We start from the raw sequence: 13,851 nt of genomic DNA, 5'->3' as shown, positions 1-13,851 counted from the left end.
ACCCCTCTGGAACCCACTTTTCAATATCTGTGAATCCGCCCTGGTCTCATATAGTTTTCTGTCTCCTATTCTCCGAGCTCCCAAACTCAATGAACGGCCTTTGGCCGTTCATGTAATGTTTGGGAGTGGAGAGATCCTTTCATATATGCTTGAACGACGGAAAATAGCTGTTTAATCCTACAATATTTTGTAAACCGTACTTATTTAGGGATATTTCCTTTTGTATGGGTCTTTGGCAAGATATATCACCGCAACTGTCAATCCTTTTACCTATTTCTTTTTCTCTTTGTTTGTTTGTTTTTTTTTAAATATTTTTAAGCGCATTTGTTGTATGTTCACAAAAATGTGACACACTCTTCCCATACAAATGATTTTAAATTATTGTTCGTCTAACTTGTTTTCATATATATTTTATTCGTCGAAACATGACTAGTCATTTATTTTTAATTGGAGGAAATTTCCAAATTTCTCTTTTTTTCAAAAAAGAGTGCTCCCAAGACCATATCTTTGCTCAGATTTGCAATTATGCAAGAATAGGGGAGAATTATATACAGTTTTTACACCCTTTCAGCAAATGTGTCAGATGTCTACTGTTCTTCTATCATGGCCTGTCTCCATTCCAAATTGTTGTTATTACTTTTGAGTGCATTCATTTTTTCTTTCTCGTGAACATCTTCTTGTCTCTCTTTTCCACGAAATTTTTGTTACTTAGTATAAGACAATTTACGAACGAAATATTCACGGGAATTTTGATTGCCGTCGAACATTTTTTAGTCTGTGGTCAAAGGGAAATAACTCGCATAGTAACGGCAACAAGAACATTTCCCGTAATCCGCTAGGGGCGTTCATTTACGTAACTCCTACCTGAAAGTTTTCAGTGTTGTAATGTACAATTCGCTTATAATTTTTTTCCCACTACGACATTTTATTCATATCTTACTGTTCATTAATTAATATCATCTACATAATATCAATCTGACAGTTTCAACAACAAATTATTGGATTTTGGAATACTATTACTAATATCCGCCATTTTATATTTACACTTCAAAACAACCTCTTTTGATCTAGAACCCTCTTGATAGTAATGATAATATGATGATATGTATTTTAGTCCAATCAAAATTTATCCTCACCTTAAAGTTATCGGATCAGAAAAAGTTTTAATTCAAATCCATAGAATTATGCTCCGAATATACACAGTCAGAAAAAGTCTAAAATAAAATAACTTATTGTTTATTTTGAGTCTTCCGTAAAACTTTTTAAGGACTTTTTCTGTGTTTCTTTGGAGCATAATGCTGTAAATCCAAATTTGAAATCTTTTACGCAATTAGTTAAAAGTTATGGTATAGAATTGCTAGATTGACTGGACGATATGAAAAGCAACACGTCATTCAGTAGAAATGAATATAATACCTCAAAGAGAGGAACCCAAATTTTTCCTTTCGCCAAGTCACTGATGGTGGCCTAAAAGTTCTATATCCCATCACATACAATATAAAACATCATTAAAAAGCTTATCGATTCTATTATGTGAGACACAAAAGTCGTGCAATGTAAGAAAGCTCTAATGTAGCAAATAAGTTGCGATTATGAATTTAACGGTAGAAATAGGATGACACTACAAAAAAAGGTCATCACGTAAGTCAAGATACAAGTCCTCTCTTAGTCGGGCAAAATACATATCATAGCTTGTTCATTAATTATGTAACAAACGAAATATTTAAGTAGCAGTCTTTGTAAGAATCATGCAAAATCTGAAAAATGTGATACACCCCAAAAAAGGCTACATATTTTTATTTTTGTGATTAAGTTGTTTTATGGGTCTATATTGTGAAATGTGCAAATTATTCTTTCATATCTGCCTGCTCTTAGGATATAATCAACACTGAAAACCAATAGATTCTATTGTATTTGAGTGTCATTTACAGAGTTATCTCCCTGAAATCTACAGTGCATTCTATATAATATTTATCTCCTATGAACATAGGCTGTATGAAAAACCGCATGTTACTTTCTGTTTCATATGACATTTTTAACAAGATATCAAAATTAAATTTGTGGACTTTCCATCCATGAATCGCATTTTGCATGATTCTTATGTGGAGTGCTACTTAATTTTCGAAAGGCTATTCAAACGTTCCACATAAACACAATATTGTGTAATTTGTGCTCTACAAGTAAGTAGAATCTTTACGTAAAGAGACAGATCATTCACCAGTTGGAGCCGCTATATAGAACAACTATCAGCCATACAGATGATCATTTTCTTAGAACATTGACCCTTACAAAGCCAGTCCATTTTCATGTAAACCTGTGAAACTTGATAACGGTAATTTTACGGAGACGCCTTTTAATATTGCATATTGAAAACGTATACATTTTTGGTACAAAAGTGACTTAAAAGAAGGCAAATGTTGGCTTGTGTCGCTTTGTATTTTACCAATTTAAAACCAAGTTCCATATTAATAACGATTATGGTAATTTTCAGATTTATTGGTGTATCTTTTCATGATCGGATTATATCAGGTGAACCCGGATTGTGTCCGGATCTTATAATTCCTGACTATCTTGTTTCAAGTAGAAGTAAGCTTCTTATATAAGGTTGTTCTGGGGCTTAAGGATAAAATATTTGATAATTAAACCGTCAATACCTTAAAAAATCGAAAGCTTAAGTACAATTTATCATTCTTCAAAGGTAATCGATAACATTATGCAAGATTTCTTGAAACTTGTTATATTTCTAGTCTCACGTGCATTAATACGTGAAGAAAGTCTTAATAGATTTCTTTTATATCACACCTATAGGTTTTCTAGCAAGTTGAATATTTGTGGAACAGTGGCAGTAGCAATTTCTTGTGCAATGGAGTTTTGGGAGTATCGTTAGTATATTGAACCATTCTGTATAAATATAATATTGGTAATATGGAGATCAAAATTAAAAACGAACGAAAATATATTCTTGAAGTGCAAAACGTACAAGTACATATACACCCCCAAATAAATGAAAATATCGACATACATATGTGACCAGTTCTAACCTCTAACAAAACTGTCTTAGAATTGCAAGAATAGTTCTATGACAGATTAAGAACTATTCTATAGTATGACACTAGAGCTGGCTTTTGGGGTAGAATAGTTCTCGTAGAACCGGCTCTACTACTGTTGTAGAACACTCCTCGTAGAACCGGCTCTAGTAGTAGAATAGTTCTCATAGAGCCGGGTCTAGTATATGAATACTGCTCGTAGAGCCGGCTCTAGTAGTAGAATAGTTATAGTAGAGCCGGCTCTAGTAGTAGAATAGCTATAGTGGAGCCGGCTCTAGTAGTAGAATAGCTATAGTGGAGCCGCCTCTAGTAGAAGAATAGTTCTCGTAGAACCGGCTCTAGCAATAGAATAGTTCTCGTGGAACCGGGTCTAGTAGTAGAATGGTTATCGTAGACCGGCTCTAGTAGTGGAACAATTTCGTAGAGTGAGATCTTCAGACAATTCTAGTAGTACATTGTATAATAGTTTTCGTAGAGCCGGCTCTAGTAGTGGAACAATTTCGTAGATTGAGATCTTCAGACAATTCTAGTAGTAGAACAGTTTTCGTAGAGCTTTCTCTAGTAGAACTGCTCTCGTAGGACCATTTCTGATGACATTTCAAGTAGCAGAACAGATCTCATTGAGCTGATTATAATGTTAAAACAGTCCTCGGACCTACCATACGAGAACAAAAATAGAACCAGCTCTTCTAGAACTGTTCTGTGGCATTGTAACATGTAGAACGGTCCTAGATCCGGCTCTTCTAGAACTGTTCTATGACATTGCTACATGTAGAACTGTCCTGGAGCCGGCTCTTCTAGAACTGTACTATGACATTGCTACATGTAAAACTGTCCTGGATCCGGCTCTTTTAGAACTGTTCTATGACATTGCTACATGTAGAACTGTCCTGGAGCCGGCTCTTTTAGAACTGTACTATGACATTGCTACATGTAGAACTGTCCTGGAGCCGGCTCTTCTAGAACTGTACTATGACATTGCTACATGTAGAACTGTCCTGGAGCCGGCTCTTTTAGAACTGTACTATGACATTGCTACATGTAGAACTGTCCTGGAGCCGGCTCTTCTAGAACTGTACTATGACATTGCTACATGTAGAACTGTCCTGGAGCCGGCTCTTCTAGAACTGTTCTATGACATTGCTACATGTAGAACTGTCCTGGAGCCGGCTCTTCTAGAACTGTACTATGGCATTGTTTCATGTAGAACTGTCCTGGGGCCGCCTCTTCTATAACTGTACTATGACATTGCTACATGTAGAACTGTCCTGAAGCCGCCTCTTCTAGAACTGTTCTATGACATTGCTACACGTAGAACTGTCCAGGAGTCGCCCCTTCTAGAACTGTTCTATGACATTGTTACACGCAGAACTGTCCTGGAGCCGCCTCTTCTAGAACTGTTCTATGACATTGCTACATGCAGAACTGTCCTGGAGCCGGCTCTTCTAGAACTGTTCTATGGCATTGCTACATGTAGAACTATCCTGGAGCCGGCTCTTCTAAAACTGTACTATGGCATTGTTTCATGTAGAACTGTCCTGGGGCCGCCTCTTCTATAACTGTACTATGACATTGCTACATGTAGAACTGTCCTGGAGCCGCCACTTTTAGAACGTTCTATGACATTGCTACATGTAGAACTGGAGCCGCCTCTTCTAGAACTGTTCTATGACATTGCTACACGTAGAACTGTCATGGAGTCGCCTCTTCTAGAACTGTTCTATGGCATTGTTACACGCAGAACTGTCCTGGAGCCGCCTCTTTTAGAACTGTTCTATGACATTGCTACATGCAGAACTGTCCTGAGCCGGCTCTTCTAGAACTGTTCTATGGCATTGCTACACGTAGAACTGTCCTGGAGCCGGCTCTTCTAGAACTGTTCTATGGCATTGCTACATGTAGAACTGTCCTGGAGCCGGCTCTTCTAGAACTGTACTATGGCATTGCTACATGTAGAACTGTCTTGGAGCCGGCTCTTCTAGAACTGTTCTATGGCATTGCTACATGTAGAACTGTCCTGGAGCCGGCTCTTCTAGAACTGTTATATGACATTGCTACATGTAGAACTGTCCTGGAGCCGGCTCTTCTAGAACTGTACTATGACATTGTTACACGTAGAACTGTCCTGGAGCCGGCTCTTCTAGAACTGTTCTATGACATTGCTACACGTAGAACTGTCCTGGAGCCGGCTCTTCTAGAACTGTTCTATGGCATTGTTACACGTAGAACTGTCCTGGAACCGGCTCTTCTAGAACTGTTCTATGACATTGCTACACGTAGAACTGTCCTGGAGCCGGCTCTTCTAGAACTGTTCTATGACATTGCTACACGTAGAACTGTCCTGGAGCCGGCTCTTCTAGAACTGTACTATGACATTGCTACACGTAGAACTGTCCTGGAACCGGCTCTTTTAGAACTGTTCTATGACATTCATACATATAGAACTGTCATAGAGCCGGCTATTCTTTCAGTTTTATTGAGAGGTTTTAAAATATTTTAGTTAGAACTGTAGGAAGCTAAATCACGCACAGAGATGTTCCACAAAGCGCAGTAGAATATATTTCAATAGGTCTTTAAGTCTGAAAGGTTAAATGTTAAAGATTTAAGATGTTAAAAACAGAACTACTTTAAGGATTAATTATAAATCTTAAAAAATCTATCTACTTTCATATCATTTCTGATATACATTTGTTTCAGTAATATGAATGAATGTTTCAAAAAACGTTTGATTATAGACCAAATGTCATGTTCCTTAATTTACGTTTATAGTCCTCGTCATGTCACAAAACCCTGAAAAATATTCCAACAATACACAAATAGAAGAACACTTCACAAAAGTGATATCCTTTTGTATATAGTGACTTATTTAGGGTACGTTACCTAACTTTAACTTGTTGTAATTCTCGTGACGCTGAACTGTTACCTTCTTAGCTGGGACCTAATAATATCAATATCAATTTGACAGTTGCTTTAGAAAAGATTTTCAAATTCAATTAACTAATTTACTGTCACTTAAGGCAGAAATTTATCTAGATATCGTTTAGTCAAAAAGATTTTAAACTTTTGTAACAAAATACGCGTTGTTAGTTTTTTAATTGCAATGACTAACAAAACAAAGGACTATGAATAATAGATAAGAGAAAATGGTCATATTTAAAAAGAAAAAAGGAAATAAAAAAACAACTTTTGAAATATAGTAATATAAAACTTTATATATATAGAAATATAAAGTCTTTGTCAAGGGTATTCCAATGAATGGGGAACTACCCAAGCAGGCATATGAGAAAAAATGACCGATCTTGAACAGTGTGGTGTAAACGCGTCAAGTTCAAGTTGGAACTAATTGAATACAAGTAAAACTACAGTATTATCGATTTAATTATATTGACGGTGTTCATTTGGAGAATGACTTCCATATAATTAACTTACCATCGAAATTAGTAATTAAAACTTGTATGGACCTTCAGTAGTCTTCTAAGTGCAACGGCATATATGACAAACCAGACAATTTTTGATGCTAAAATTATAAATGTGCAGTATTATTTTAGATTCCTCTGCATATAATGCTTATATTTCTTAGTTGTTTAGGTATGCCAGAGCTAGTAGCGGCTATTCTGCATTCTTAATGCGGCATCGCTGCCTGAGAGACAGGCTTTTGGATTGATCGACGTACACTGCCTAGAAAAGTTTTTTTCCGATATCCAGAACTTATTGAGAAATATTCTTTTTTTTTCATTGACAAAGGCAGAAATTCTGTGTTATTATGTTTTAGTTGTATTTAGCTCCCTGTTTTTATTATTCTTATATTTTGTACTGCTTGGACTGCTAATTTCACCAACTTAGCCCGCGGTTACAATTTTATGCTGCTTGTTTATATTGTAATACACCTCATATAATAAAAAGCAGTGAAAGCAAGGGCGGGCGTTATCTCAACAAAACATGGTGTAGCCCACCATTTCTACTGGAAATGCCTGAACCAAATATAGGACCATTGCGTTGGTGTCCAACTTCCCGGTTTTTGCCTTGATATTGTCATTTGTAATAGGGACTTTCCTTTTTTTTCAGTTCCTTTCTACTATTGCCTAAAGTTTATAAGTTCAGTACTTTTGTTGTTATCCTTTATTTGGAGAATTTTTAAGGTAACAAATGTGAAATATATTTGAGGTAACTTAATTAGCGTTATGTTTTTCGGTCGATACATAAAATAAATTACATTGTATAAATGCGCATAAAGGTAAAGAACGACAACTCTATTTCTTCAGCTTAATGTTTATTATATACATATTTGTTCTTGGCTTCAAATAAACTGTCTTCATCCGAGATATTTCGAAATGATGGCTTGAGATATATCAACGTTACATCGCTTAGCAGCTGCAAGAACTTGGTTGATTAGCCTAAAACAAGACACAAGCATTAAATAAGTTTTGTCGGACATGATTAAACTGTTAAAAAAATAAGTAAAAGTGGAAGATGACCGGCGTTCTGTTAGAATCGCTACCATATAGGTTTACATCACCATATCTATTATAAAATATACACCGCTTGAGACGTTTAGGTTTCCAGCACGCACGATACCCAAACGCACGCTAAACGCTCACCAAACGCACGATAAACGATCACCTCTATCGTGCGTTTAAACGAACGCTCCTATCGTGCGTTTAGACGAACGATAGACGAACGACGAAAAATAATAATATCGACATATAATGAAGACAGAAAAAATAGAAAATAAAATTAATGAAATTATATTAATTAATAATAGCAAAAAAATATAAAAATAACAGTTAAATCAAGAAAATAATCAAAGTACAGAAATAAACAAACTCTTCTATCGTGCGTTTAAACGAATGCTCACAGCGTGCGTTTAAACGGTCGCTTCTATCGTGCGTTTAAACGAACGCTTCTATCGTGCGTTTAAACGGACGCTTCTATCGTGCGTTTTAACGAACGCAAAGCGATGTGTAAACGCACGATAAACGATGCACGGACGCTAAAATGGGAAACGTGAATGTTTCAAGGAGTGTAAGTTTAATTTCTCAGGTGAATGTTGGAGGTTCAACCCTATTCTAGCTTTAAATCTATTTTATAAACGATTGTAATTGGTTTTCAAATTATCACCAACATATCCTCTGTATTGTTTTTGGCTACTGATTTCACTAACTTCGTCCGGTGAAAATGCTATGCAGTTTGTATTGCAAGATGCCGTAAAAATTATTTAGCGTAATAGAAGCTGGTGGTTAAACCAATAACCTACAATTTTCATCGGAAATGAATGTACCGAGTCGGGGCGACTGTAGATGCTTCCAATTTTTCGGTCAGATATTGTCATTTGTAAAATAAACTTTCCATTTTTACTATATCTTTTTACTAATACCTAGCGTTGATCAGTTCGGAAATTTTGTTATTGCTCTTTATGTATTAACATACATACATTAAAATAAAACGATATAATATTTCTATTAAATGCAAATGATACTACGATGACGCCAAGGTTGATATCAGTTGTCCAGAAAATAGGAAAAAAACTCATTTCTTCAAAAATACTTACTTGAAATTGAGAAAATCAGATCTATCAAATGTCTTCAAGAAGCCATCAAAATTGTCCAGTACTACATCACAATATCCACTTTGAATGTAACAATCCTCCTACAGTAATTGATAAAACATCATTAACAAATTCTTACTACATCATCTCCATGTCATTTTTAATTTTTGTCTTCATAAAAATCCTGAGGAGATAATTCTTAAAGCATTTCATGAAATTAAATAAAAACCATGACACTAAATAAAAACACACATTAAATATTGTAAATAAACGCCTGACCTTCACACACATATATACACACTAGAATGGCAGCATAGATGAGTATACATGTACATGTGCTTGTAAAGTGAATGGCTGTTGCTTCAAACAAAACTCTACCGAGTTCCTTTCAACTTTTGTCATTTGTGGTTCGAAAACAGAGTGGAAAAGTTACTAGACGATTACATTTGGTCTTATACTACATGATTTAAATGGGCACACATTATTCGTCGTAATGTATATATCATGTATATTGTTGATCATACTAGCTGTTTGTTTAATGTAATTACATATGATTTGATCGACTTGGCCAGCAATCTTTCTTCCCCAATCAGAAAACGGAAATGGCATTAAATGTAATTACGAACTTTAGAAAAGGAAAAAATGTCCTGGTAAGAACGGTCCAACATTCACTACAATGAAAAGGTGGTAGACCTAGGGTAAGGGACATAACTCTTGAAATCAGTGATATGTTTGTATCATATTCAATTTCACCAAAGCCTATCAAGCTTTCGTTTGAAACAGAATGAAATCAGTCCGAGTTACTTTGATGCTTTCATAAGATTGATTGATATACTGAATACAAACGTTCCAATGATTTGTAAGAGTTTTGTCCCTTAACCCAGGACTACTTCATTAATACAACTTATTATATGTATGTAACATGGCGAAAGATAACAACATGGGTACCTGATGCTGGAAAACTACATCATATTCGGTTGAACAGACCATCGATTGTTTCTCGTAGAATGGCAAAACGGCTTCCATCTCACATTTAGACATCTTATCGAGGAAAACTTGACCCTAAGAAAACGAGAAGCCAAAAATAAGTAAACAAGCAACCGAATTCCAAGATTTGGACACTCTATCACACAATAATCATATTGCTGGTTATAAAAACATGGCATATAAAACCATGATGCAACTAACATATAGCCAAATGAATATATTTTCTAAATCTAAATGTTCAAAAATTTACGAATCGTCTGTGTAACATTTACAATATTTTGTCTAAGTCTGTGATATAATGGACAAACGAATTTAATCTTCTACAACATCTAAAAAACATAATTTGCATAACCCTATTTTTGTAGCGCCAATGCTAAATTGCCAATTTATGAGCATTAATTCTAAACTTGGTAAAGGCATTTTCAAACTAGGTAAGACTCCTTTTTGAAAATATTTTTGAATTTATAAGAATTACTATCCGATACACCACATACCGTTTTTCTTATACATTCTTCATTTCAGTCAAATCAAAATTATTTTAGGAACCACCTAATAGTTTCACAATGTAATTATTCCGAATACCAATTTTGTGTAAATGTTGTTTTTTTTGTGTGTATATTTTGTAATATTTTTCAACTGTTGGATGGGCTGATGTCTACACCCCAAACCTCATTACAATACAAGAGAAATACAAATAGTTTTCTAATAAATTACAGGGGATGACAAACTAGACGATCATAAATTTTCCTTTGATGTGCAGTAATATAACAGCTTCACACGTAAAGTTTTACTGCACATGAAACCGAAACACCCAATTTACATGTAAAAATAAACTCGTTTTCTAAACCTAAATATTCATTTTTTGTTCATTTTATGAGTTTATGAGGTCGTGCAAATTGTATAATTTAAATGTTGTAGAAGTAAAACATGCTGTATCAGGAGTTTGAGGGAGCGAGAGTAGACTCAAAACCCTGACTTGGGAGGCTGTTATTCGACATGAGAAAACAATGTAACAAAATACAGAACCTCATAACCATAAAATAGAAAGGAATATATTAAAAAGTACACGCTTCTGTAAAAGATGAAAAGAAAAAACTCATGATATGATTAAAAATGAGCCATTTGATAAGGCTGTTTTTATAAACAATTGTAAATCATACCGACTTAAGTGACAGACTAAATTTGTACGTACAGCCGCATTGAACAAATTTCTGAATTGTGAATCGGCGAATTTTTTGCAGTATTTTCCACCATAACCTTGGGCATACCCAGAACATGTATGTTTTTAATGATTCAATATCATGCATTTTTAACAACACGTTTTGAAACGTGAATGTTATTGTTTTTTTTTAATAAATTGAAACACGAATTACACAGCTGAAATCATATCAAATTTCAGCTTTATGTAAAAATTGTAATTGTAATGTATTTCGGATATACTATTCAAAATTCATTAAACTTTGAAACCCTTTCGTGTTCCCCAATCTTTTACGGAATTTACAGTAAAGATTTTCTAAAATGCGAACTCCGAACTGCGTCTGTCAATCGAAATTCATTCCAGATGCTGCAGCCAGTCGACTCAGAAAATGTACGAATCTTGAAAAGTCGGAAAAATTTGAATGATTTTACGCGACGTTATCCGATTGTCTAACGACGTGTGATTTTCGAAAATTTCGAATGGCCTGTCCGCAGTGGGTAGTAAGAGAAGAAACGAACGTCTGCCGCTGCGTGGAGCTTGCTAAAAATTTACAATGAAACCTGTCCGAAATGAACCCGACAAATTCGAAAACATAACTACTAACCAGACACTTTTTAAAAGTCCTTTAATTACCATTCAAATATAGTTTGAACCTGGATTAGCCGAACAAATATAAAAGACCAAAAAGGGGTTCGGTTTAGACAGATTTCATTGTAATCATAAATATCATTACTTATGTTTAACATAATATACCGGAAGTATTTAACTATTGAGGTTTAAAAGATGAGATTTGTTCGGAATGCATTACTTCTTACTTCATATGTAAGTTCATATGTCAAACTAGATGTTCTCTTACCTGTTTTTGGAGTTATAGTTCTGGAGCCACCATGGTTGTTAAGATTAAAGAGAAAGGCATATGTGCCACTAAGTAACGAAATGCAGAAAATCACCCTCATGATTTAAAAGTTGTATCTAAGGATCTCACATAAAGTAATCTTGAACACTGCTTATATACTATGTAAATGTTACATAAGTATTTTCCTATTTCAGAAAATTTGAATACCAACATGGTACAACACGTGGTAAAGATAAGGCTAGTGATATAATTTACATTCACGTTGATCTTCAAAGGTAGTAATGACGTTTGATGTTATGAAATACATCGTACGCCTAGCAATGGATAGTTTTGTTCTGTTAGATGAAAGTTTATTCACAAAATTGACCTTTTCCGGTCCCGGGCTGAGCGCAAATAAATGACAACAACTATTTTAAAATAATTAACTTTAAGTCAGGGTTATATATGAATGAAACGCCAAGAAATGAAGGCTTATTTTAATTATTATAGTGCTCGATATACTTCCAATGTACAACTCGCCAACATTGTTAGCAATAGAACCTGAAGTTTCGCCCATGGACAAAATGATTTCCCTTAAATCAAATATTTTTACCATTTGCTTTTCAAATATATGTATTCGAAAATTAAAGCAAATGGTAAAATATTTCATTTAAGGAAAATCAGCAGGAAGCTAAATTGCCCGGTCGACCCTATCCCCTCTCCCTATTTCCAGTGGCAACATTTGTCGACCCTTTTATCTTTGTGATCCATCCCATTGTTCATTTCATCATCATTTCATGTTCATTATATTATCCATTTCATGTTCCTCGCCCGGATATAGTTGAGCTATAATTGCTGTTTGGGTGTTAAACACGAATCAATCAACCATTTAATTATAATGTCTTTCTGAGTTAACGAAAAAAAAACAATTTGTGTTTCAAATATCTTAATCAGTATTTTATACTTTTTTAAAAAAAAATATCTCAGTTTGCAAGAAATATATAAAATACCTGAAAACTATTATCATTTTAACATTTAATACACGTGTAATGATTGAAAGATTTAAAACGTATGTATGATGTTTTGTGTACAGATATAACAGACTTATAAACGGAAAAGCGATAAACCATCTACTAGGTAAAAAACATTATATTTTGGGGTTATCTACCTTAGGTTATATAAACAAATTTTTCGAGCACATAAGATGAATTAAGTTTTCTATGAAGGGTTATTTTAATTAAGGATTGTTTTTGTAACCAGGTTATTCGAAATAACCAACTTTGGGGCATTTTACGCTTCATGAATTGCCAAACGGTTTATGAACAAGTGTAAACTGCCCTTAAGTTGGTTATGCAAGCATAACTTTGTCAAAATTAAAAAAACGATATTTATAATTTAATTTCTAATCGATGAAAGTCAAAAATTAAGATTTTTGCCTTAATCAAAACCTTATTTAGTTTTGAATTATTGGAATTGCGGACTGCGGACTGATCGAGGACAATGACGACACAGAAGCAAGTTAGTTTATGGAAAATAACATATCTTACTCTGATGCGAAATAAAAACATCCATTACAACAAATATGTCAATTAGTAATTAAATTATTTATAAATATCACCGACAAAACTAGTGTATATATAGTCTAAATATCGATATAGTTAATCTGCAATTATTAACCATTGAAATCGTCTGATAATAATAATAATAATAATAATAATAATAATAATAATAATAATAATATATTTTATATAAAAATTATAAAAATAAATATTTACTTATATGTTTCCTGTTTAAATTTTACGTCAATGGTCAGAAATTAGTTTTAAGTAATTTTAAAACTCGTTATTCCATAGTCTTTAGATTGACACATGTATACTTTTTACTTTCATATACTATTGTCGATTTCTTTGCCATTTGAAACTTGAAAATAACTTACAGTACCTGAACCGATCCATGCAACAAAAATGGCGATTGGTCACCGATCAGTTTCCGGTCAGTTATCGATCCGTCAAAACGATCCATTAAACTGGTGATCGCATCACGTGACCACATAGCGATCAATGCATTTTACGGTTTTTGTTATTTTCTTTATTAATTTTACAAATATTTACATAATGTAATAGATTTAAACATCAATTTATACTTTTATTTTACATTTCTTTAATTAAAAACAGATCTTACGTCATTTTACATAACAAAACTTCAATCAGATCGATCACCGGTGATCGATCCGTCGGCG

The 13,851-nt window shown here is 34.1% G+C and overlaps 1 protein-coding gene across 1 annotated transcript; it reads right to left on the bottom strand.

Annotated features, from left to right (window-relative positions):
- Positions 1 to 7,300: 7,300 nt before the first annotated feature.
- LOC148610303 (uncharacterized) lies at positions 7,301 to 11,733 on the bottom strand. The gene is made up of 5 exons (XM_088543185.1): positions 11,634 to 11,733; positions 10,772 to 10,854; positions 9,541 to 9,654; positions 8,596 to 8,693; positions 7,301 to 7,441 (listed from the first exon to the last, which is right to left on the bottom strand). The coding sequence occupies exons 1-5, from the start codon at positions 11,731 to 11,733 to the stop codon at positions 7,360 to 7,362; spliced, it is 477 nt and encodes a 158-aa protein (XP_088399311.1). The 3' UTR covers positions 7,301 to 7,359.
- Between the last annotated feature and the right edge of the window lie 2,118 nt (positions 11,734 to 13,851).

Source organism: Perna viridis, chromosome 8, assembly GCF_037379345.1.
Source record: "Perna viridis isolate PV_CMFRI_1.1 ecotype Kerala chromosome 8, ASM3737934v1, whole genome shotgun sequence".
In the NCBI taxonomy this organism is placed as follows: domain Eukaryota; kingdom Metazoa; phylum Mollusca; class Bivalvia; order Mytilida; family Mytilidae; genus Perna; species Perna viridis.
Note: the sequence above shows the minus strand (reverse complement) of the source record. Positions and strands in the feature narration are given on the sequence as shown.